The 27,435-nt window shown below is 34.3% G+C and overlaps 1 protein-coding gene across 3 annotated transcripts in view; it reads left to right on the forward strand.

The window, feature by feature from the left end:
• The window catches only part of LOC134520563 (connector enhancer of kinase suppressor of ras 2-like), a 212,699-nt gene that overhangs the window by 125,542 nt on the left and 59,722 nt on the right, over window positions 1–27,435 (forward strand). For all 3 annotated transcript variants that reach the window (XM_063346115.1, XM_063346116.1, XM_063346117.1), the window contains 5 exons: window positions 1,080–1,148; window positions 13,538–13,684; window positions 21,775–21,908; window positions 22,449–22,654; window positions 27,073–27,155. In XM_063346115.1, coding sequence (XP_063202185.1) covers window positions 1,080–1,148; window positions 13,538–13,684; window positions 21,775–21,908; window positions 22,449–22,654; window positions 27,073–27,155 — 639 coding nt within the window. The remainder of the gene's footprint in view (window positions 1–1,079; window positions 1,149–13,537; window positions 13,685–21,774; window positions 21,909–22,448; window positions 22,655–27,072; window positions 27,156–27,435) is intronic.

Below are 27,435 nucleotides of genomic sequence, written 5' to 3' on the forward strand. Positions count from 1 at the left end.
TACTCTGTCAGTAGAACGCTTTTGTAAGCTAGTGCACAATGCAAGTAAGTCACCGTGAAGTCTCAATTTTCTACTCCTGAGTATGACTGCTGATCTCCTGCATGCTTTACAGATTTGTCTTATAGATTACAGATCTGGTTTCATGGAAGCATTTAAAAATGGTTTGCTAAATAGCAATTGACCGTGTTCAAGTGGCTTTTCAATGGGTTTTAATCCATCTTCATGTGATGACAAGAAGCTATATTTAGAATAAGAGAGTTCAGTGATCCCAAAATTGTGTGAATGGTATATATATGGAATAATGTGTGTGTGTGTCTATATCAAAGAATCATAGAATGGTTTGGATTGGAAGGAACCTTAAAGATCATCTAGTTCCAACCCCCCTGCCCTGGGCTGGGTCACCTTCCACTAGACCAGGTTGTTCGAAGCCCCATCCAGCCTGGCCTTGAACATTTAGATATAGATATCAATATGTAAAATCTCCTGAAGAGCTAGCCTGTCACTGACGTTATCCATTTGTAAATTACCGCTTTCTGTGTTGAAATGGTTAATCTAGTACTGTCTTGGAAGTGCTTGAGATGTAGTGTCTTTGCAGAGTATCTTCAGTGCACTTAAGCAGTAAAAGTGCTGTATAAAGGACTATGAGACCTGCTTTTCTGTTGCACGCATGGTTGATGCAGCCCTGTCCCTCACCATGCAGTGAGTTCAGTATTTATTGAATTAACAGATTTCTTCAATGGGATGTAAATTCACTCAGTGTATTCCCAGCAAGATTGAGACTGATCATACCCCCCAGAGAGTTAAAGCTAGAATAGTTCAACCAGTCAAAAAGACTGTTCATCACCAACAAAAGTGTGATTCTAGATTACTTCATGGAATTGCCATCTGTAACTAGAAAAAACGTAGTTCCTTATAAAAACAGTTTTTATAAATATGAACAATTATTGTTATTTGATAACAATAATACTTATTTGGAGACAGTTTTCTTGCTTCCTTCAACATTCATTTCTTTAATTCCTGCTCTTCCCTCCCCTCTCCACACCCCACACGTAAAGTTAATTATTATCTCTTGTCCTTAGTCTCCTGCTGACCAGTGTAAGAAAATCCATGCTGGTGATGAAGTGATACAGGTTAACCATCAAACTGTGGTAAGTATTTTGGAAATTCTGCTCTGCAGGCTTTGCCTATTTCCACTGCTAAAAAGGTAAGACTTCTTCTTAGAAGGTAACTTTGACAAACTAGATTATTATTTATGTCTTTTAAAACATCATAACCACTGCTTATGCTTAATAAGCAAAGGCACAAGTTGAGTCAGTAACCACCCAGAAGGATTAAGCTAAATTTGCATTATACATAGCTGCTGTTCAACATCATATTCTTTCTATAAGGAGATACCAGAATATTTCATTGAAGTTCTTAGACTGTTCATTATGGTTATGCCAGCTAGTTTAACTTTTTCTCTTAAATGGAATATTGCATTCTGTTTAATATGTGATTCAGATTAAAAATGCGGAAGTGCTGTAACAGCCATGTATTCTGAATCTCTTGGGGTAAAAAACCTAAAGCTGATGAAAGTTTTGATAGAAATCTGTCAGATTTTGCTTTTTGCATTCCTGCATGCAGGTTAATGTTTAAACAGATGAGCAGTTTTATAAAGTTAGTGAAACTATTAATCTGTTTAAAATCACATAAGCATGTGTATGCAGAAGTGTATGCTGAGCCTAAGGTATTGTGGTACGTGATTTGTGTACACTTAAACATGCCTAGCATTGCATTTCTTTCACAGCTGTATGCTGTATTGTGTACTTAAGTATACAAAACTACCTGTTGTTTTATCTAGAAATGCAGGAATAATGCGTTTCTGCTGCATTCGTAGAACTGTATCCTGACTTAAAACACATGTGACTTCACTGAAGAATTAATAATTTATTTATTTATTAGATTATTTGTAATTGAGCTCTAAAAGCATATCAGAGTCCCTGTCTTAAAGCCTATCATAGCCTCATCTGAGGTTGAATGATTATATTTTCCTTCCTATTTTGTGATGACACAAGCTGCTGCCTTCTAACTGATCTAAGTTCCAATGTTGGCGATTACTGAAAAAAATGCAGTCAAATTTTGTCCAAGTACTATCTTAAGTCATAGGGGACTGTCCCTTTTAAAAAAAAAATAAAATTGTACGTTGCAGAAGAATGGAAGCAGTGTTACTGGAACTACAGGTGAAAGGAGCACTTGTATTTGTTACTTATTAGGCATGAGTAGCATTGTGACAATCATGATAATAACTTCCTAAAGTGCTTATAATTTAGTGATTTAACTTTGTCTTGCTGAACCACATCTCCAAACACAGCAGAAGCAAAATTAAGAAATCTCTTTCTGTCTGTCATTTGTGTGAGATGGAAATATGAAAGTCTGACTATTAAAATCTTATGATTAGAGAGCAAATATTTTCTCTTGAAAAGAAGTATAACTTATTCATTTAGACTATAAATGTTAATGCAGCATGCAGCTCTTATCTATATTAGAGAGGTTCTAAGAGTTGTCATAGTTACAACTTGAAATATGCATTAGACTGGTTTTCTCCGTCAAACATACTCTTCAAGTGACAGACCCAATTTAATCTTTATTCCCATAGGTCAAATCCCCTCATTCAACTACTCAAGAATTGGCTTTCTGGATGGCAACTTTTTCCATGTGTGTTATTACAGCAGGCCCAAGGTGTTTGATACTTGGAATCCCTTTTCAGCTAAGGGCGCAGTACCAACAGCTGAGTCATAGCGTAACATACCTTTTTAGAAAAAGAACTACTATTAATTATTCATTCTGAAGTTTATAACAAGCTAAGAGATAAATGGCAAGCTGTTTCTCTCAGAAATTCATCCTTTGAAATGCCTGTGAAAGTCTCATTCTGTCTTCACTGTGACTTAGTAATATTGAGTGTTTGCGTGTTTCAGAGGTATATGTCCAACCCTCTTCCCCTCAGGATTTAATGTTTTAAGTATCCCTTTGATCTTCAAGTGTGCCCTTTGAGTCAGTTCTGGTATGTCTTGCTGCAAACTACACTTAGCTGTGTTCCCACTTCACCAAAGTTATCACGAGTTGTAATGATCGATATCATGCTTATAATTACCATTATTTCCATTAGTGGACTAGAATAATTCAAAGGCAACCGCTCATTAAATTTCCATGTAATCAATATTTTAATACTAGCAAGACCAGCTCATAAAATGAGGTGTAATCCATTTGAAATTAGTGACTGGGAGGAGCAGTTGAGTACCCTTACAAAAGAAAGGCTGCATATCTGTGGTGGTCTTACAGGTTTTCCAGAGCTGTAAACTGTTGCTTACCAAGTAGAAGAGCATGGATTTGTGCACAGAGTCCTCGCTAGGACCCACTTCCTCATACCAGCCTTTGACTCCACAGCTTAGCAAAAGCAAGCACTAGCAGAAGTAAAATTGTAAAAGAGAAAAACACAAAGCAGTTTGAAATTATACCTAGCCAAAGTGTGCTTCTTCAGATGCTTTGTACTTCTCACTTCTCTCACAATGTTCTCCAGATGTTTTTCTTGCCTGGCAGTTGGTAGTGAAATTTCTACCATTCATTTGGTTTCTGGATAGGAGATTAAAAAAAGTGGATAAAATATTGAATAAAATTTTTGCAGAGAGAAGCAAGCATTTTAAGTCAAATGTCACATCTTTGTTCCTTCTAAAATAAATTTGGAGCAAAAGTTTGCATTGATTTATAATGAGTTATGATGAGTTGGATTTTCCCTTTACCTTTTCCTGGAGCTGAAAGAAGCAGAGTGTTTCTTTATTTCTTGAATGTATTATTCTATTCAATTTATTTCATATGAAGCATTTAGTATTGCCCTGTGAAGAGGCAAATTATTACATTTAGTATCCTAAATACTTCCTGGGTTGTTACAGAATTTTCCAGATAGTTAAAATATTATTTACAATATATGTATCCAGTGAAATCCATGGCCTCCAGTCTCATATTAGTTTTCCTTAGAGACTCTTCTTAAAGCATTAAAAGCTTAGGTGATAAAAATATAGGTGTTTAGTGTTATTTCTTATTCCTACTTTTACCTGTTCATTGGTAAGGGAGGTTCCATGCTTTCATAAAATGTATACACAGGTTAAGTTATACAGTGTAAAGACGCAGAAATACACTTTCTTCAGATATTTGTATGCTTCAGAGATTCTGCATCCCACAGATTTTATCTTTGTTGTCCTAACAAAGACATTTTCTTAAGATTGAAGTTTCTGTAGCATTTTGGTAGTCTATCAAATATAAATCCCATTCAACACAATGCATTTTGAAAGAATCTGTTTTGAAGATGGTTAGATATAGTCATTTTGTATTGCCACTAGTGAAAATGGTTTCTTGATTAGAGAAAGTATGGATCTTTTTTAATAGATTCCAATAGTAGGACTGGCTACTGGCATCATACAATCTGATTTTGACTGAACTAGGCCAATGTATTTTCTAGATAAATTCATATTCACTCATTTCGTAAGATCATTTGAGGTTTAAAACTTTCATTGATGTTCCCACAACCTGTAATATATTGTTCCGGTAGTTAATTATTCTCATTGCTGGGGAAAAAAAGACATTTTATTTGTAGTCTACATTTGTCTGGCACAAGTTTCCAGCCCTTTGATCTTGATATATTTTTATCTGTTAGATTGGAGGGCACGTTTCTCATTTAGGTGTTTTCAGGATGCAATCAAATTACCTTTTCACTTTTTTTTTGGTGAGCTAGATAATTTGAGCACTTCCAGTTTGTCATTCTAATGCATGACCCTCCTCAACAACCTCTTTAAATTTCCAATTGTAATACTTCACATATTTAACACTGAGTTACAGAGCTGTACAGTGAAAGCATTCATTCATGGGTAGGGCGGTACTCCAAGTGCTAAAATATTACAAATGAGGCTACATTAATGTAGCCATTACCAACTAGCTGTTTACTCTTTTTAAAAGGCTTCTGTTTGTTCTTCATTCATACATAGGAAAAAATGAAACTAAGAGGACAATTTTATTTGATTTTTTTTTCCTGTAAAAACAAAATCTGTAATTTCAATTTAAGCTTGACTCTTTCCATCAGGAAGTCCATTTTAAGAGAATAATTATTATCCGTTTTGAAACGGAGAGAGGAATAAGCTTTTAAACAGGTTTAAGAAGAAGTAGACTTGGAGATAGTTGTGCTGTCCCTGCATTTGAGAGGAATCAGCACAGATAACTGCATTTCTAATCCTGGAGGCATTTCTCTGGGGTCGTATAGCTATAGCAGATGATTAGGTATGCTGACGATGTCAATGCCATTGAATTGCTGGATGTGTGGAGTTAAGCATTTTGGGATTGATGTGGCTAGAATATTTTGGCTGTGTGTTTTCAAAGCTATTCTTATTGCCTGCAATTAATACACTCCTATAAAGCATTATCTGTATTAAGTAAGGAATATCAGATACCTAGGAGGTAGCTATATTCATACTCTATTCTCTTTTTCCTGAAACCAGTTATATAACAAATATTAAAAATATTAACAAAACAAGACCACTTGTTTTACTTTAATTTTCAAATAACTTTCAAATGTAGCTCAGAGGTTTAGTTGTGTTGTTTTTTTTTTAAAAAAAAGAGTTGAGAAAGTATCAAAGGAAGGCAGCTAACAAATTATATAATGCAACAATTGAAAGAGTTAGAAATAAAAGACTTACTATGTGGAATCTGGTCTAACCAAGGAACACTCTGTAATACAATTATAAAGATCAAAGAAAAAATAATAGTACTTTAGGCAAGAAATTAATTAAATCAGGCGATTCACCACTGGCTGTTAAGATCATTTAATCATCATCCAATTTCCTTATTTGGTTTTCTGCTTGTCCTTCTTGCTTATTAGTTTTTAATAAAACAGCATAAGAAAATTTAAAAATAAGTTATACATTCTAAATTGCTGCCACACTAACTCTTTATTTTTCCTTACAATAACAACAGGCACTAGTTCTGCCAGTGCCTTGTAGATTTTTACCTCCTCTCTCATGAAATTATACACAAGCGCTGAATATACCACTGTGAATTTATTTGTTTGCAAAATTAATAATTACAGCTTAGGTTGCATGGATAGTATATTTTCTGCTGCTTAGTTGAAATAGTAAATTTCATATTATGTTTTTTTTTTAAGTTGTTTTACAGATGGGACATGATTCTTTAGTCAGAGAATTGGGACTGTCACGCAGTGAAAATAGGGTAGCCTTAAAGCTAAGACAGTCACTAGCCAAGAAATGCTTGTTTCTTTCACTTTCTTTCAGCATAGTATCAAACACAGAGCAAAGAGAAAACCAGTCATAACAACTATATATAGATATTGAGATCCAAACAAGTATTGATCTAGCTGCCTGACCACCTGTAAAATATTTGATCTATTTCTGTATAGAAAAGTGTTTGATAAACTAGGGAAAAATGACTTTTCAGAAAACTGAAGTTTTTATTTTATTTTCTTTTCCTGAGGATTAGAATTTGAAGGTCATTTAGTAGGAGAGCAATAATAATGCTTTTAGTAATTCCTGTTGAAAGCTAGATGTTACTCAGGAGCGACTGGCAAGACTCCATAAGTCAGAATGTAGTAATTAATCCCAAATCAACCGAGCGCCATAGAGGTGATGTGACTGAAAATAGCAAAGATGAACTTGGAATTAATCAGGAACATGCTTCCAGGAGAACTAGAGTTTTAATGCCATTGTCTTGATATTGTTAATATCTTGTCTGAAATACTGTGTGATGTTCGGGTCATTTACAGTTATCAAAGGTGTGAAGATACGTATGAACATTAAAAATAATGTAATGTGTAAAAATGAAAATGTATCATCTGTCTCATATGAAGAGAATTTTTATAAGGATTTCAGGTCGGTTAACCCAGCCAGCTCGGTGTGAGACAGAATTACTCTTTCTTAATAGACAGAGGCTGTTAAGAGAAAGAACTCTTTAAGGTAAAAAACAGTGTTGTGCAAGAGCAAGCATCCATACAAACATCTGTAAGTAAATCTGTGGTAGAATTTAAGAGGTCTGCCTGGGATGGTGGTTGAAGAACTGATGAAAATGATTACGTTATAGTTGCCTGCACTATGTAGAAGAGTAAACAAATGGATGTAGTAGCCTAGAAAGGCTCTTTCAGTTTTGACACCTTTGCTTTGTTGTTAAAGGTGTTTGTTCTGTTCTCTCTAAATAGCTGTTCTTTTCAACTAATGTAGTTACATTTTCATACTTCATAAGGTTATTCTTTGGAATGATGAATGCTATGTAAATACATGATCAGCAGCCTAACACCCTTTCATACTGTTTATTATTAAATCACAGACTTTTTCAAGATTATGTACATTGTCATACTTTTCAAAATTGCATATGTTGTCAACAGCCCTGGCACAATGAAATAATTTCAGCACTAATTTGTTGGTCTTAAGATATTTATTGAAATCATATAGTCTGCGTGTTATATTGTAAATTTGAGTCTTAATGAGAGCTGATTTTAGATGGAGGTAACTCTGTAAGTGTAGTGCCAGGTCACACCATCTGTGTTTCAGCACACTGTGTGTTGTGAAATACAAGTAGGAAAACAAAAGATAAAAACTGAAGTGGAAATGTCAAGAGAATTATTTCTTTCCCCAAAAGATGTCATTCTGTTTGCAAACAAATTGCCACATGCTATTCTCAGGATTCTGCCTTTCAAAAAGGCATGTCTTGCAGCTTCTTGGAATCTTGCTGTATTTCTCCATTAGTTAATGAAAATAACTGTGTAAGATAATGGGAGATCATTTGTTTTTCCATCATCAATTATTGTTAGTAACAGTTAGGATATTAATAAGAAGAGTGAATCGGCTACAGGTGTTAATGATGAGCTTCCCATTCAGTAACAGAAAGTAGTCTTGTGATCTTCCAGCACACTCTTTTCTAATAATAATTTCTGATTTCCATGTTAATCAAAAAAATTCCCTTGATTAATTCCCTAAACAGGCAATGTGAATTATGTGCTTAAAATAAAATACGAAGGAATGATAGTCTGTTTCCTTACAAAAAGTTTAGTTTACACAAGCCACTTTTTTTTTTTTTTTTTTTTTTTTTTTTTTTCTTAAATGCAAATATGAAGAAGGGTCATACTCTTGAGGTTCAAGTAAGTATCCAGATGGCTTTGCTTATGTATTTGAAGAGCCTTGGGGGGAAACATCTGTCCTGGTTCATGTAAGGGGTACTGCAGTCAAAGCAGAATTACTTCTTTTCAGGTGGTGTGCAATATAGTATGTTCTAAATATTTAGAAAATATTACCCTGTACAATTGATTTCCAGATCAGATGCCTAACAAGGTAGTTCTTAAATTCCCATTTAGCTACTGCTCTGTCTCTCTCCGTCCTAGGTAAGATTAAAGCTGGCATACGATACAGTGAGTAGAATATGCACAAGACTCTCAAACAAATTAAGCTGTAACCTACCTTCCTTCTGTGAGATGTACTCTGTAATTTTGTATTTCTTAGAACATTTTCATTCTTCAGAGTCCTGATAGATATTTAGGGTTTGATAAGGCAGTGAAGGAACTGAGGAACCACACTTCCGCTTTATCCACACAATTTTCAGGAAAATCAGAGAAAAGAATATAGGTATTCTATCCACTGCGTACTCCTAGTTCCACTATCTGAGCTGTGTCTTCTAACTTTGTACCATAACAAGTATGTATAATGTTTTGAAGAAATTGGCATGGAGGTGAATAACTTGTGGTGGTTTTGACTACTGGAATCCTTTGATAAGCAGCATCATGTTCAACAGTCCAGATGTTTTTTCAGTTCCTTTTAGTAGATGAATATATCATGCACCTAATGCCTGTGTGGTCATCCACAAATGCACCACTTTGTGTTTTCTTCAGTCTCTTTTTTTTGTGTGTCTGTAACATTAAGAATTTTTTCTATTAGGTTTTTTTTTTTCATGCAGATTATTAGTGAGTCATCACTGGCTAGGTAGCCTTTATTTTAAAAAAGGAGAAAAGGTTCTTGTGCAGCATGAACAGAGTTTGGATTCATAAAAATGCTGAAATCCCTGCTGCTGGTGGAATGCATTCTGAAGCCCATTCATAGAAATCTAAATCATCTAAATGAGAAGGAACAAAGACAATATGGGAAAACTCTAAAGATGCTGGAGGACTAGAAAAGAAAATAGTTTCTGTAGGTTAATGAAAGTGAGTTATGTTTTTTTGAACATATTAGTTATGCAGTCCCAGCTACAAAATTATTAGGTTTAGTTATACAAAATTACTACAGCATTGTGGATATTTAAATCATTATACTTTTATGATAAAGAAATTTAGTGTCGTAGGGATTACTATTTTTGGAACTATTATTTTTAAAGTTACTATATTTTGCAGTTTCCACTAATTATCTGGCTTGTACTTTGTATGAGGAAACTAACAAATCCTTTAACATAGAGACGAGTACACCATTTTTTTTTCCCCTGGAGCCCTTCTTTCCACACTAAGGATGTACAAACCAATAAAAATTATTGATTAGAGTGATCCTAAGTGTAAATCAGCAAAATCTTAAACTTCTGCCTGCCTCTTACTGTTTTCAGTGAGTTGGTTTGCATTCTTCTAGTTTTCTTCCATATTTAGCATCTAAACTTAAAAAAAATCTTTTTGGGGGCTAAAATTTAGAAGTCAATGATTTTAAGCCAGGAAGTATCAAAGTTTCTGTGATTCAGATCTTTTGACAAACTCTGTGCGTATCACTGTGGTAGCAATTCTCATTGCTGGCATCTGACTGTTTTGTTTTTCCTTTGAGTTATGAAGTAAGACAACAGTAGGCCTGTGGCTTTCCACATTCTAGGTTTTGTAGGACCAGCTTATAAAGAGGTAAAAAGTAGTGCACTGTATTTCAATGTGCAAATATGTTTCACAGAGAACAGTGCACCATCGCTAGAGCTTTACTATCCTGTGCAAAGACGACATAATAATGTCCTTCTGAATTTGTTGATTTGAATGTAATGGGTATCCTAATTGCTCCAATTTCATTTATTCAGGAAAATGAAAAAAGTATTACGTTATTCTTTTTTCCTTCATTAGCCTAATTTTAATGTTTACTTTCATTACTGAGTGAAATATCTTAAACCATATTGTAGAATCTGATTAACTGAATGTATATGATAAAAATTTTAAAGGAGCAAAATACCCTTTTGCTGAATATGTCTTACCCTATCTAGAAGCTAGTAATTGCTATTAAAGAATGATTCTTTAAGAATAAATGTCAAAATCTGTCTCAAGGACTGGTTTTCAACTAAGATTTTTAATCCACTGTAATGACTTCTATTTTTTCAAAGATATTTTTAGTAATACAATTTATAATAACATGTCCAAATTCCTAAGAGCGTTTTATCATAGCCTAGGAGTAATGACTGCAGACTGTTCTCTAATAGATCTTGGTTTTTAATGGTTTTGTCATTAAGGGTCTCATTGGAGTAATTTATTATTAACTTAATTATTTATCATTCTTTTCTAAAAGGAGCTCATGGAACTCTAAAGATGTCAGCATTCTGAAAATTACATCAATCTAGAAAATTTTAAAAAAAGTTTATTTTTAATTCTATAAATGAGTTTAAAAATATAGCCTCCATCATTTTATAAACAAAGCACAAACTAGAAGAGTTTGGAATGCAAGTTGATATATTTGCATTTGTTTGGCTGTGGCCCGTTAATCATTACTACCACTTCCTGGTTTCCTGTGGCCAGTGCATTTTTAGAAAGTTTTCAATAGAACAGCAACATTAAAAATAGAGTAGAACTTTAAAAAGCTATTAAAATATTTTTTAGAATTACGACACATATTGCAGTTCTTTCCAAGCCCAGTGTTCACCCTTGGGATTCTGGCTTCAGCCCGCTATGGAGACAGGCTAGAACCTCACAGTTTATATCTTAACTTCCCTTCAGCCCTTATAAGAGGTTTTTAATTGAAATCTCTACAAGGTTGTCTTTATTATTTTCCCTCCACCTTCACGTGCAATCAGATACCATCTTTCTCTAAGATGAAGTAATTATAAACTACACCTGATATAATATGATGATAAATATAGACTGCTCTAATTCTGAACACTTGAATCTTTCTCTCTTTTTTTTTTTTTCTTGTTTTTTAATAGCAGAGGGAATACACACTTTTGTCAGAAGAGCAATGATGATTAAAGCGTTATAGTGAACTCTGACAGGTCAAAAAGCATAGGAAATATAACGGCACTTAATGCTTGCACATACTTGTTCAGTTACTGCTCTTGTATTCCTTAAGCTTTTCATTCTTAAATGTTCCCTTTAAGGCTGCTGCAATTTGGCCTTGGTAAGGTTGTGTCTGGAGAACTGCTGTACGAACACAGCATCCTAATTCCTGTGCAGCACAGATCAGCTTGACACTAGGGCTTAAGACTTGTGGTAGTTATAACACTTACGACAGGTCTTTACTATGGTCATTTATTGCTACTGTAAAAATCTGCCATGTTTGGAATAGAAAATGGAAGGAAGAGTTTAATATGGGTGGTTTTAGAGATGCTGAGGGTTCAGCTTTTCTGTGGAAAAAAAAAGACTTTTGGAAAAATATTCTCTGCAGAATTGGATCCCCGCTGCTTTGTGTAGCAGAACTGTGGGTAGATAGTAACCATCAGTGTTCAAATTAAAACCTGACTCGCTTAAGTAATGTTTTAAACAAGGACACAATATTTCAAAGGGTAAGTGGAGAGTCTGTCCTGTACCTATTCACTTTCCTTGAATGGCAAATCTAGAAATGATGTGTGAACAGGAGAAAATGCAAATAAGTAAGGCTAGGAAAATCCTCCAAAGTCCTCTCTATAAATACTTATGCATGCCTTGCTGTTTCCCAGAGGTGAATGTGAACCACTAACATAATTGTCACTTGCAAGTGGTTACTCCCTCCAGTAATTCCTTTCTAGGTAGGCTTGTTCTTGTAATTTGAGTTACTTCAGCGAGATCCTTGGTATGCTTCCTGAAAATAACAAGGTGATACTGAATGGAGGCAATAGTCTAGCCCTTGGGACCCAGGGCTAAGATTAGGTGTGAGTAACCATTGTGGTTTGGGCCATTAATGTCAGGGAGTCAGAAGAAGCTTAACTGAAAAGTAAAATTACTGAAAAGAAAATCGGTTCTGTTTTATATCAAACAAGGACATTTACTGAAAGTCTGCTTTAGCTGTACCGTTGTTCTGACACCAGTGAAAGAGACAAATTTCAAAATTTGTGGTGTTAAGTCTAGTTATCTAGATCAGGTCCCAAGTATATTGACGAAAAGTACAAGCTTTAGAAGTGAATGCTGGCAAATCCTATACACATTGCAATATATTTCTGTCTCCCGGTACTAATTTGCATATTACATAGGATACATTTTTGAGACTGTGATATTAAAGAAACTTTTTCAATAATAGTGTTACTCAGGAAAAAGGGCAAACCAACTTTAATGATAATTCATGGTGAAGTGCTAAATGGTAGGAATTTCTTTTTATTCATAGTGAACAAGCTAATACATACAGGCAGGGCAAAAGGACTGCTGAATGGAGCCAAATTTATTCTTATTCAAACTAGTACAATTCCACTGATTTCAGTGGTGTAACTTGGTTGAGGTTTAGAAAAATCTGGATTTTTATGAATTTCACTTTCAGTTCTGAATTTACATATCTGACTGTTTTGATACCCTTTTTTGTTGTTCTTTTCTTTGAGGAAATATGGCTAGAAATTCAGTAGCACTTAAGTGCATAAGAAACTACTTTTATCATAAACATCTTTATATACTGTCATTTATATTAGTTTTAAAACCTCTCTAACCATTCGGGATAATAGGATAGTGTAAACATTCATTTAAAAAAAAAATCCCATAAAAATAAATTTTCTGTTTTCATGTATAAATGGTTCATGGAAAATTCATATTTAAATAATCAAGAAGATTAAGAAGTGTCTCTAAGTAGCATTTTGTGAGTGGCACATATAAAATCCTTTCAGTACTCCTGATGTTCTTTTTTTATGGTTATGTTTACAATTTATAGTAACTTGAATTACTCAGCTCTATCCACGGGCTGTATAGATAAATCAAATAAATGATCATTTATCTTCAGTTAGGCTCTTAAAGCTGTTACATGTATGTTTCATATGTTGCTATAGCATAGTCCATCTTCCTCCTCAGCGATGAATGTTTCAACTAAGGGTACAGATTGAAATTATTTCATGACTTCTAGTCCTCATCACTTTATTCAAAATGTACACTGATCTCACAAATTATTAAAAGGAAAACAGTGTTCACTTATGCTTTAATTTGTTGAGAAACATAGCAAAAAAAAAAATCCAGCTTCAGCAGCATCATTTCAGTCCAACAGAAGTGATCAGGCACAGTTTATAAAAACTGCTTATGTTTGCAAAGAGTAGGGTGTCATAGACCTTTTCAGTTAATAGAAGATTTCCTTCACATTTAAAGTTAAACGGAAAGCTTTCAAAACTCAATTATGGAATTTTTCCTTAGGTTGGCTGGCAGTTAAAGAACTTAGTAAATGCATTGCGGGAAGACCCAAATGGAGTGATTTTAACCTTGAAAAAACGTCCGCAGAATACCCTGGTGTCTGCCCCAGCCCTTCTGAAGAACGTGAGGTGGAAGCCTCTTGCACTTCAGGTAAGAAGGCTGCTGCAATGCTGCTGTCATGGTAAATCCTTTATTCAAGAGAAAACACTAGAATTTTTCCTTCCAGTGAGAGCAACAGGAGCCTCTAAAAAGTCCAAAATTCCTTTGAAATAGTGTGCTGAGATAAGTTTGTGTGGCAATACTGTATGTGTCAATAAGATTGTTTTCCTGCTTTTTTTTTTTGGTGATGTTGGGAGCCATAGGAATTCATAGAAGGAAAAAACATTTCCAGATAGTATTACTGAAGATCAAGGCAGCCTAAGGTTCAGTAGCTTGCTTTGACCGGCAGAGGCAACATTGCTTCTCTGTTTCCATTATTTCACAGTCTGTCAAAACTACTTGTTTGGAATCAAGTGCGTCAGACCATTTAAATTTCAGGAAAAGTCTGCTTCTGTTCCACATCTTATCGAGTTTGAGTTTTTTGGTAACAATGCTAATAGAACCTCTGATATTTTCTGCATACTTATTCCTTGAAAACCCGTTGATACGAAAAAAATCCATCATGAACATCACAGCTGGTTCTTCCTACAGCATCAGCATATGGAGTAGAAAGGCTGAACTCAAAATGTCATTATTAAAGGAATGTTTTTTGAGTCAGTAACTATTCATGTTTATATAACATTCTGTAATAAGTTTATGCACTTTCATAATGTGGAAGCTTCACAGAATTTATTTGTTTGGATCACATGATACACTAATGTGTTTCTGAATAGCAACAAAACAAAGCCAACCCTTCAAGCCTATCTAGGCAAATTTCCTTCCTGCCTGGCACTTCCTGAATCTTTCATTCCTCTAAGCGCCTAAATCCTACGCAGCTGCTTCACTTAAGGAGCTTGTGTAATCCTTGCAGCTCAGGAGTGCTAACACTTGGGTTTAGTGCTATCTTTCATTTCTCTGTGACTTCCTCTGGGGGAGAGGAAAGGGGCATTGTGACACCCAGAGGAGATTCAGAACTCTTCAGATTTTTCTGTCATAAGGGTGCAGGAATAACATTCTTCGCTCTCACAAGATGATTGTGTATCTACTTGTGAACTTCATATGAAGCTTCCAAGGGCAGCAAAATGGAAATGGCATTTGCAACAGGTCTTCTTTAGAGATTCTCTCTTTATATTAGTACATTAAAGAATCATAGTTCACAAGCAGCACTGGTTCTGGAAGTTTTCTCATTGTGAAAACAAAGTGTACTATATACGTGGTATTTTCTTTTCCACAAAGCACGCCATCCTTTGTCATGGTAGCCAGGTAAGTGAAAGTGCACCAAGCTATCTTTGTGTAACTATCAACAGTTTCTATTTCTGTGATAAACAGTTTCTCTCCTGAAGACCCAGAATGCAAGAGGCCCTTAGGGTCAGAGGGCTTTAAATGCCATCCTCACTAGGATATGTTTCTTCTATATCATAGAATAGTGCGGTGAGGGATTTAAATAAAAAATATAAATCACTTCAGGAAATAAAAAGAGCTTTTCCAGTGTTACTTCTTAACAGTAGGTTTTGTAATAAGATGTTGAAAACCATCTTTAGGTCTTCCTTAGCATCTTTAAGTCTTCTTTAGTCTTCATGCCACAGAGGCAAGCTCAAGTATTAGGACCTGGATACGTTTCAGGATGCAGTTTTTGGGTTTGCCTGTTTCCTACAGTTCTCACTTGGATCTAGTATTATTTATTGTTGTCGTTAATTACTTGGAACGAGCATGATTAAATTTCAAGATGATACTAAAGCTTGTGTTTCCTGGGCAGCTGACATAACAGCTTGATGCTGCTGGAGAGCAGTGATCTCACTTCCCTCTCCCTGTTCTTGGCTGCAGAACGTCTTTGCCTTTGTTTGACTTTGGCATTTTTTAGACTCTCTAGATCCATTTAATTTGTTGAATTGGTAGGAAGGCTTCTGGTGTTGTTTATTTGTTTTTCTGGAGTTTTATACCACTAATGGATTAAATTGGCTCTCATAGAACAGAGGCTATCAAAGACTATTGACAGACTTTCAAAAATAATCAGAATATGTTCAGCATAAACAGAAGGTTTTATACTTAGACAAAAGTTAGCAGCTGCATGAATGTAGGATATGGAATCACCACTTAAGCAACAATATGTAGAAAAAGATCTCAGTTAAAATAGATTAAAACTGAAAACAATGCAGCAAATGTTAGACTGTCACAAAAAAAGGATGCCATACATGGATGTGTGTTATATTTTATGGCATGTTACATACGGATCCACATATATTGCTCTGCACGGATACATATACGTAACACACCATGAAAAATAACATGTGCAGAGCAATTCTTCCATCCTAACTTAGTGTTGGTAAAAAAACAAAACAAAAGCAGTTACATAATTGGGGAAGGAACAAAGGAAGTAGGATTTAAGAACTTGAAATTCAGAGGACAGGAATAATATTTGTGAACTCAGGTTGATGCACAGCATTAATTTTTAAAATAATTTTTTTCCTATTTTCTGTTACTAAAGGCACTTATAGGTGTTACTAATAATTTTTTCCATACTAATTATGTTTAAAATTTTACCACATAGTTAATTTATTAATTATTAATGATACAGAATCTGTGAATCCTTATAAAATTTATTTCTTGGCCTTGTTGTAGTATTCTTTTGCTGTATTTAGTTTCCCTTGATGCTTAATTAACAAAAGCAGAATGTTAACATATGCCAAAGTTCTATGCTACAGTTATCTTTGTGACACAACATGTCAGTCATACCATTTTCTCATTTTGTCTCTAGTTGGCATTATATGATATTAGAAGACAATTTTCATATTTAAACTCTGTGATTATCTTCCCACGCAATATGAAATGGTTCTTTCATCTGCAATGGCAAATAGTGCTCTGTTTTTTTTATCGAAGTGAGCCACACCAGCAACGCTATTCAAATAAAATGCGACATTGTATTTTTTTTCTTTTTATTTGCAGAAATTTTCTAATTGGAAAAATCCTTCCTGTTACAACTACTTGATTCAGAACATTAAACTTTTTATTATTCCCCTTGAGATGTAGAATCTGTCAGTTGGTAATATGAGTAGTAAAGCTTACGTCAACAGTGACAACTTTATAATAATTTTTACCTATCAGAAAATATATGTTATGCTTTGCAACTTCATAAGTATCTTCAGAATAATTCTAGCTAAGTCGCTTATTTCAGATTTTGAAAACCAGATGAATTTGGAGAGATGTTGCTTTGTACAAAAGAAAAATCCTATAGCATTATAAGAACAGATGCTTGTAGAGGGGGGAAAAAGGGAAAATGACACATTGGTGTATACCACTCAAGTTAGTTCAGAGGTCATGGTTTGGGTACTGTACCCTGACATAATTGCTTAGATGAACTCTGAAATTATTTCCTGCCCATTTACTTTACTGTCTCAGTGAGAAATATCTCGGGCAAGGGAAGATTTGTGACACCTCAGACAAAGAAAATGCAGCAAGTAAGAAAGTTGCGTTCTCTTAAATGTCTTGTATCAGAGGAGGTGGTGAACAGTCATTTCCTTTTCATCTTAGTGCCACTCATGCTTTTATTGACTTCTGTCCTATTCATATGTATTTCATCGTATTCTTTTGCTCTGAGGACAAAAATTATTATTTACACATCAGAAAAGGTATCTATATCAAGTTTCAAAAAAGTAAAAATCCACAAGACTTGAAAACACAGTGAACATACCTCCAGTTTTACAGCACAGCTATAGCAATTCACCAGTACGCAAGAAATACTCAACCATATTGAGAGTTCTGTTTATTATTGTGAGTAGTGTTTGTATTGTTGAACGTTTAATTTTTCTGAATAGCAGCTTGTCCAATGAGCAATTAGTCATCTATATCACTGGCATGAATGAACCTGTTCTGACAAAAAATACACACTGTAGGAATTTATAGGGTGATCCGCAGTTACAAAGCCCCATTTTCCCTTACCACAGGCAATCCATGTAGAAGAGTGACGCCTGTGTGTTTTCTGTGAATTCACCCATCAGGGGAATTCTGGGGATTGAGTTTATTCCTTCAAGGGACAAAGCAGAGACTCAGTACCCCATCCTTAATCTTCATACCCCCTCACAAGGTAAGGGATGTCCATGTTCGAGCCTCTTGTTGCTGTACCACTGGGCTTTACCAGCTTCCTGCATCCTGTCCTGCTGTTTTTTGCAGGATGCACTGGGGTCATGTTTGGTGTTTTGAACAGCACTTTTTAAATAGATACAGTATTTAATTATCCCCAATACTTGCAAAACACACTCAGAATCACAACAATGTATTTCTTTCTGAAACAGTTGTGAATTTTTCTGTTTGGCAAACAATTGCTTATTTCTGATGGGTGTTGAGTTTACCATTTGTCTTTCATTTTTATTCTGGTATTTCAGCATTGCTTAATCATTTTACTGATAATTAGCTATTCTCATTAAAAACTTTGAATATACAGCAGATACCTCAAGTGTCACTTTTCAGAAGTCCTGTATAAACTAATGTATTTTCTTTGGGATTTTTTTTTACCTGTGCATGTATTTGCACACACTTCAGCAAACATTCATTTGTACACAGACACAGTCAGTATAATCACTTTAAGTAATTGTATTGGAATTGGGATATAAGACATAACTATGTTTATTTAATTGATAGACCTGGTTAGTATGATATTTACTATTTATTAAAATTACCTTTTTGGATTTGACTAATATTAAAATATTATATTAAATATTCTTATTAAGCTAATGTTTTAATAATATTAAAAGATCCCTGCACTATTTTGCAGATACCTAAAACCACTGAAATTCCATGTCTGATATCACAGACATATCTGGAGCTCAGAGTGAAGATCTACATCTTTGCTACCTTCACTCTGAGCTTCAGATCATGTAAGAATTGTATTTGCTGGAATTATCTGAGTGATGATAGAGGAGGAGAAAGCGGGTGCTCTCTTCTCTTCATTAAAGACTCCCAGGCCAGATGAGTGGAGAAGGTTTCTTTTGAGCAACTAGCAGAATCACCTATTATGGTTTAGTTGGATTGGGTGCATCGTTTGGGAAAGGGATAGAAACAGGCCTTACAAGGACATAATGGCCGGCAAATTCTTGGAAAGCAAGACAGGTAGAGAACATAAGTAAAGCTGAGAGGGAGAAAGCAGGAGACAGCTTATCTCAGCAGTCATGAAGGAGTGCATTTTCATAAAAAACTTACAACCCTTATATAGGGAAAGAGAACTTCAAGAGCACGCATTTCTGTAAACTCAGTGGATGAGCTCTTATAGTATGCCAGTTGAAAAGGCAAGAGCTGGGGGGGGGGGGGCACTCTTTGACCATTATTTTTCTAACGTATTTATTGTGAAATTGTGAGAGATGGATTAATTACAATAAGGTTGGAAAAACAAGAAGCATAATGTTTGTCTTCAGAAAGAAATGCAACAGCTAGGGAATTGTAAGTCAGTCAATATGCACAAACAGTTTGCAAGCACTTGGAAGATAACAGATGAGTAAAAACAACATGAATTTATTATGAGGAAGTCATTAAACAGATTTAATGCTCTTATGTGAGCAGTTAACTGACCTGGTAGATAGGAGAAAAGCTGTATATCTGATATTAATACCTTTTCTCATTACATTCCCATAAGTATGGCATAGAGAATTAAGGACTAGGTGAAAATGAGATTGAATGGGTAGAAAATGACCGGATAACCTTGCCTAACAAATAGCTGTTAATCAAACAAAGGGCATATCATTTAGCATTCAGCAGATAGGTGATACATGTGGTTTTGTTCCATGTTTTCCTGACAACCTGAATGATCTGCTTACTAAATTTGCATACAGTACTAAAACAGGAGGGCCTGAAAATGCAATGGAATTTTGGCTGGTAATTAAAAATTAGTTTAGAAAACTAGAAAAAAAGCTCTAAAAATGTAATGAAATGAAAGAAGAGCAAGTGCAAAGTACACTACTTTGAAATAATCAAATGACATTTTAAAGAATGTAGTATTTGAATACTGTGGCAATAATTCCAAATAATGTGGAAATTACAGTAAACAAAAAACTGAATGTCATGTTGGAAGGAACACAAATACTTGACTGAGAGACATAAATGAGAATATAAAAGACAAGATAAGTGAAATAATTATTGTGCTTTATTCAGCATTAGTACAATCTCAGCTGGGTACACCTAGTATACACTGGGTACGCTTAGTCCAATCAGTTGGAGAAAGTACAGAGCACACTACAATTTATTAGTGTTTTAGAAAACAAGCCCTATAAGGGAAGAAGCAGGTTTTATTCTTGTTTTCTAGACAAAGTAAGGGGAAAGAGATATTATTCAGAAAGTAAAAATAAATAAAAAGTTTAAGAAGAATGAAAAGGAAAGTTGTCACTTTCAGGGATGGGTAGGACAAGAATTGAATTAAATTTGAAGCAAAAAAGATTACATTGCTATAAGGTTAGATTTTCCAAAATCTATCAGAAGTAACATGGCTATCACCCTCTTTGGGGACATATTTGGGAACAGTCGTATTATCTCTCTCCATCCCTTTTTTTTCTGTTGTCAACTTCATTGACTAACCTGTAACCTTAACAACTGCTGAATGTAAACCCATTGAAAATAAATTATTCACAAGAGACTTGGTAATTTCTTTTCTGATTCCGAAATGGAGTTTCTGCTTGTCTTTCTGTGATGGTAATAATTTATGTTTTGACCCGTGAGAAACTATATCCAGCTGCAGGTAAGTTAGGATATTAGTAGAATATCTTATATTTAGTCTCTTTACTAACACTGCCACATCAAAACTGCAGAAATAATGGTAGTATTCTAAATGTAGTTGTTGATACTGTGTATAAGATGGTACGCACTAATTTCCAAGGATATGAAAAAGTAAGTAGTGAATGATTCTTGTCTTTTGCAGTCACTTCTCATCTATTTATATTGATAATACAAAAAAAACCTGAAAACGTTTGGTCGAAGTGTAAGAAGCTTAACAATAAGCACAGAAGAGTAGTATAATTTGGACCCCTATGCAGACTGATACTGTCCTGGAAAAAAAATCCTTTTTTTTGGTATTTAGGATTGCTTTTACTTGTTGAATCACATAAAAATAATTGCAGTGTTTACATCTAGAAGATAGAAAGCATTGTATTTAGAAAAAGATTATAATTGGTCGTCTTAGCTTTCATCCAATTTCTAGGTAACCATGTTTTCCTTCCACCTGTAGTAAACTACTTGTATCTATTTAAGCACAATTTTGTATTTGAATGGGAACTTTTCATATAAATAATCTAAACAAGAATGCTAAATGAAAATATTTTTTATTTCTTGAATATAAACACAGACTGTACCTTGGCTGAAAAATATTCTTTGTGTATATATCTTTCTGTCCCACACAGAATATTTGATTGTAATCCTTATAGCTATTGACTTGAGCTTCCCTATGGCATTTGAGTAGAAAAAATGTGTTTAACTTCATTTAAAAATTAAAAAAAAAAAAGACACCCCCCCCAGACCTTATTAATACTTTTAATACTTATGATGCTCATATTTATTGCTTAGGCTAATTTATATTTCACTGCTAGTCACCATAGAACCTATATTTGTATCACCATAGTACAATCATCACGGCTATGGTTTCAGTAAAAAAAAAAAAAGAAACAGTAGCTGACTATGAATTCTGTTTTCTTAAAAGGTCTAGCTATTGTGTTCTTGTTAACAGGAAATCTACTGAAACCAACATTATGGTTATGAACATTTTCATTTAGTGCAAGTACTCCGGAGTTCTGCAATTAAGTTTTGTATTAATGGCATTTAACAGTCTATGTCCTTCCTCCCCATATACTTGATTTTCTGCATTGGTTAAAAATCATATTTTGATTCTGAGTCTCAGATTTTTCCATGAGATGGCTTTTAAATTAATTTCACTACCGGTCTTTTATCAATTTATTTCACAACTAGTCTTGAATTCTTTGGTAAAGCAGCGTTTCAGTAGACACCTTTTGGAAGAAACTTCAGTAATTCGAAAAAATGGCTAATCCAAAAAGAGATTTACATTGACTTTATTGTTACTTGTAGCACCGAAAACACTGAGTTATTCATGTGCTTTTTTTTTTTTTTAACAGCCTGTAATTCCAACCAGTCCAACAAGCAGCTCCACAACACCAACAAGTACAATGGGCATATCCTCAAAAATGGAGAACTCTGCACTCCAGGATGTTTTCATTCTGTCTCCTATGTCAGGACTTTATGGCCCCAGGTATTTACGTCCTAATGACTTTGAGGTTTTGAAAAATAGAAATTTACACTTTAATTTTACTAGATTAATAAAAACAAACAAAGAAACAAAAAGCCCCACAATCAAACTCAATATTCAGAAAAATTAAGAGCTAGACGTACATTAAGCAGCATATCATTATTTTGAGACACTTAACTTTCACTTAAATAGATACCGGTTGAGCAAAACTTGAGTTTACTCCTAAACCAAGAAAGCATTTAAAGAAGTCTTTAATCATTTAATCATTTAATCATTTAGTTTTATTTACTTTTATGGGACTGCTTGTATCTTATTCTAAAGCAGGCATTTCTGCAAGGGAAACCCTTGCCTTCTCATGTTAAAATGGAACCTAATGATGATTACATTAATTTACATTTGTTGAATTGAATAACTTTTATGAAAGTTCACACGTATAGCTTTTCAATTACAGGACTTTTCATTTGTAGTGTTTGGGAGAGACAGATATACGCTTTATCATAAAACGGCTAATTTCTCCATAATCTTCTGGTTTAATCTTTTTAGGGATGAAATTGGAATAATGTCTTGTGATGACATCAGCAAATTTGGAAAACCTGGAATGAAAGGCTCTGAGTCTCCAAGCTATTTTCTGGAGCATGAAAGTGGGAAATACTACACCTTAATTGAAGGTGAAGGCCCCCCTGTGGGCTCTGAGTATGAGAGAAGCAGAGCTACAGGAGTGAGGAGAAGAGAAAAAACACCCACTCATGGTAGGCTTGATTTCTTTAACATTCTAAATCGACTGAATTTACAAATTGTGCTATTAATACTGCAACACCCCCAAATATCTGTCATTCTTTGTTAGACCATGACCTGTTGGCTGTGAATAGTAGACAAAGGTTTATATGAAGGAATAATTAGTATAATTACAAGCTAACATTCAGGATCAGGACTAAGTTATTTATTCTGCAGTGCACACTTAAAATTTTGAATGAGACTAAACTTATTTGGATAGCTAGTATCTAGATTTTATTCAATTTCATTCACAGGCTCTTGGAGATTATTTTACTTGCAGTGTTCTGGAGTGTTAAACCAATGGAGGGCCTGAAAAGACTTACTTGTGGTATAAAGTATCTATAAGGCCCTCCGAAATTCAGTGATATATTAAATGGGTGTAATTACATGCGTAGTATCCTACAATGTATTGTTAATACTAGAAATATATTTCAAAATCTTAGAATGGAGACTGCTTGAATATATAAAATGCTATTAAAAAATAATAAACTCTGGGTTTATATAGAAATGTCATGTTTATGTAAATCCATATGGGTGTACAGGTATGCAAAGATATATGTGCTTGTAGATGATGCTGAAAATTAATTGATTAAATTTTTGTTGCTTATCTGTTAAATCTGATTTGCTTGGTGTTTGGTGAGTTTTAGAAGAATACTAATGAAATACAACAGTGTATTCTCCATATATTTGCAGTGGTGTTTATTTTGAAGGTAGTAAGTCATTTTTGTAGTTTACAGACTTAAAATAAAATGTTTATTTTAAATCCGTTATTATATCTGATTTTGAAAATGGCAGTATTTCTGAGCCTCAGAGAAAGCCATGACTCCTCCTTCTGATCATTGCATTCTATATGTGATGCCATCAATGAGTACTTCATTCACCTACTCTGAGACGAAGGTTTTTTTCCTTTCTCTCATTTTGTTAAAAAAGGTTCCTAAATTTTTTGTGTTTGATATCTAGGAAAGGGAGAACCTCTCACGAGCTCACAGTAGTAAATAAAAATGTGTCTGTGAAGAACACAGGTAATAAAAACATTCTGCAGTTCACTGGAGATAATACCAAAGGCAGTTATAGTGGAAGGTCCAATAGCAGCTGAAATGCAACACAGTTGGGGAAAAAGAAAGAAAAATCTTTAAGCACTCCAGGCACTGGTTCTGTTGGTCTGCCATAGAACTGGTCACTCTGGTGCAGGATTTGATACCATGGATGTTATAAATGTAGTTTCCCATGCTTCCTTCAGTTTAGAGATGGTGCAGCTTTCTCTTCCCTGTTCTCAGACTGAGGTGTTCTTACCACTATAAATGTTAGAAGAGAGGGCAACTAACAGCCCCAGATGCCAAAACAGATTTTGATAGTTAAGGTGTACAAGCATTTTCTTCTGTCAATAAATGTTTGCTGAGGTTTTCTTATTATATATGAGATATCTATGGCATAGTTTACATAACTTACCTGGGTTAAGGTTTCAACTTAACCTTTTGCCTAAGAACAGCTAATGAGTGACAGTTAAGTGATTTCACCTGCTGTTTCGAGAGCTGAGAGGGTAGAATTCAAGTGTGAAAATAGGACAGCTACAAGGATACTTCAAATTACGTCAAGCTGCAGTGATAATTCACTGTAGCTAGAGTGTGATAATTCACTGTAGCTAGACTTTCCTAACAAAGAACATCCAACTTTCCGAGTGTTGTTCTGTTTTTGTCATTCTAATAGTATGAAAGAAATCTTAGCTTATGTTTATCAAGTAAACAGAACTTTTGTCCTGTTTTTGTATTGTGCTAAATACAGCTGGATTTACAGTAAAAAAAGGCAAAATATCAATTTGGGCAGGATCATGTGTATATATAAATACACTACCTTTTCAGAATAGGGAAATTTTAATAGATCTCTATTATATGTAGGGTATTTTTAGTAAGTTGTACAACAACTTGATGCTTGAAAGAGTTGTAACACTGAAGAGTAGGATTCCATGTTCAGATTAATAATACTCAGTCTTTATCTCCCTGATAGGTGACATCATTTTATAATAAAATTAGAATGAACAATAGATCTTTAACTGTGATTAAAATTGGAGCCACATGGATATGTTTGGCATGCTTTCATAAATTCATGCTGCATGATGACTTAAAATGTTGGGCTCTGTGCCAGATCCCAGTAATATGCAAGATTTTTCTTGTGTTTATGATGGACAGGCCTGATTTTCTATAACTTGGTAAGGAATATGCCTTTGTTTCAAAAACAATTGTTAAACCAGAATTTTTTAAACTACAGATTAAAGTAATCTGTCAATTAACAGACTTCCAAATCCAATTTTTTTCCACTGTACTAGAATGTTTTGTACTTTTTGACTTAAAGATGTACATTTGAACCACCAAAGCAATGATATGTCTTTCAGTGGAAAGACAGTGTTTATGGTAGATCCAATAAACACATATCTGATGTTGGAACCAGGTAGCCACAAGCAAAGTAAGGAAAGTAAAACTTCTGAAGTCCTTCATGGTTGAACAGATGCTTTCATTATCGCTAGGACTCACACAAACCACAGTTCAGAAATACCTGCCGTGGACTTACCAGAATTAAAGTGATTATTAAAAATCAATCTCTGTTGCAGCTGGTAGGTGGAAGGATACCCAGGCAGATGAGACCTTCAGTATTGATAATATATGCAAAATCCAGGAGGCAAATAAGAAGTCCATTTTCTCAAACCATTTGTGAAAATTAAGCTGGTATTTATCATTGCTGTGCAGTGCATTGCATTGCAGTGTATTTTTTTATTTATTTTTTTTACCAAGAGTTATACTCTAGTATTAGTCCAACTCGAACATGGTATAGTATTTAGAGTTCTTGTGGCAATGCGTATCAGCCCTCTTCTGTTTATGTCTTAGAGAGGCAAAAACATCATAGATATGTTTTTCTCTCAGATTACCCTGGTATACTTGTATACAATAATTTTCTACTCCTCAGAAAAATATCCAAGTTGCAAATTTAAAACAGTTTACAGGTTACATTTGTTTGGGAAAGAACTTGGAAATAAAATAAGCAGTATGCAAAGTTCCTTTGTTTGGCTTGTGTATTTCCTGTTCTAAATTTCTATTTCTGATGTCAATCATGCTGTGGCATCTGGCATTGGTGTTACAAATCTCTTCAGAACTTCAGACCTTTCTTCTCTTTACTGTCATATTTTTCTATGTTGATCTCATTTGTTATGTGCATTCTTATTTTCTTTTTCTTTTAAATGTATAATCTTTACTTGTTTCTCATTCTTTTCTGTATTACTGATTCTTCCTTTTCTTTGATTTATTGGGGTTTTTTTCTTAATTAATATTGTTCTTCTAAGGGTAAATTTGACATTAGGAGTTGAATAACACATTTGTGTTAAAGGTAGTTTCAGCTGTTAGGCAGGCAGGGAAACTACATATATTTTCTATACAATTAGTTGTGCTCTAACTTTTACGGTATGAGTGAAAGCATAACATGGGGAAACCTTAGTACTCTAGATATATGTTACATCTTCACTTTTCAGAAAATCATGTTACCCAGAAGCATACTTGTCTGATATACCTGTTCGTAAATCCTCCTAACGTTTTAGTAGCCAAAAAGGTGTATTTTGGAGGAATGGTAAATGAAAAACTGTATTACCATACAAATAATCCACAGAAAATACTTTTGTCACTCTAATCAACCTGGGGAAACTGATAATGAAATAGAAACTCTTGTTCGCATTTGAATTCTGTAATTATCCCAGAAACAAAACAGTAGCAAACTACTTTAAAAAATTTGCTTGTGTACTAAAGAAACACACTAAATTTAGTCAGCTGGCATACGGAAAAAGGAATCTTTGGCTTTATGGGTCAGACAGAACTTAACTCATAATCTAGAGGGTGTGTTTCTGTGTTTTGTGATAATAATGCACTCAGATAAGGCCAAAGTGCTGATGCTTTATAGTCAGTTTTGTACTATTCCTTCTTTAATGGTCTGCTATGAATGTTCTACTGATACCATAGTAGGGAATGACTAATGCACATTGATATCTTACAGCCATAGTGCCACAAAATCATATAATTAAACCCCTAATTTCTGAATCTTCTTTTTTTGTTGTTGTTGTTGTTACCAAACTGCACTCCATGTTTTCTTTCTAAGGCATTTGAAACTAACTGTAATCTGCTTTACATTTACAAGTAATTTCACCAAAGTGGTACTTTCTTTCAGATCAGTATAATGCCATATATGAAGTTTAATTGATCCTGAATGCTACAGCTTTAATAATGTATAGGTGCTGATAAAAAGGGTTGCTCTGAAGGATCATGTCGTGCCTGTAATTTATAGGCATTACTTCCACTACACCCTTCTATTTTCAGTCTTCAAAAAATTATATTGGTTTATCTTGAATTGTTTCCAGATCTAAGGCCTGTTTCTATGCCTGCTGAGTACAGTTGGATAGGGGAGTCAAAAGACCAAAACATGTACAAGAGGGGAAGCAGAGGTGAGTATTTTTTTCTCTGCTGTTCTTCAAGAATTTTTTCTCGTTGTTATTTAAGAAGCATGAAGATATCACAGGAACTAAATCTATTTTTCTTGAGTGCCACGGAGAATATAAAAGAGCCTGTTCAGTATCTGAGATTTCGTGTTTCCATTTCTGAAAATTAAAAAGTTTATATTAGTAGGAGGGATTTACTCTAATTCTATTATAAAGAAAGATAAACATCAAGGGAAAAAAGAGTTAAAAGATTCAGCTATATGTTAATGACAATCATTTCTTAAT

This window comes from Chroicocephalus ridibundus, chromosome 9 (genome assembly GCF_963924245.1).
Source record: "Chroicocephalus ridibundus chromosome 9, bChrRid1.1, whole genome shotgun sequence".
Taxonomy (NCBI): Eukaryota; Metazoa; Chordata; class Aves; order Charadriiformes; family Laridae; genus Chroicocephalus; species Chroicocephalus ridibundus.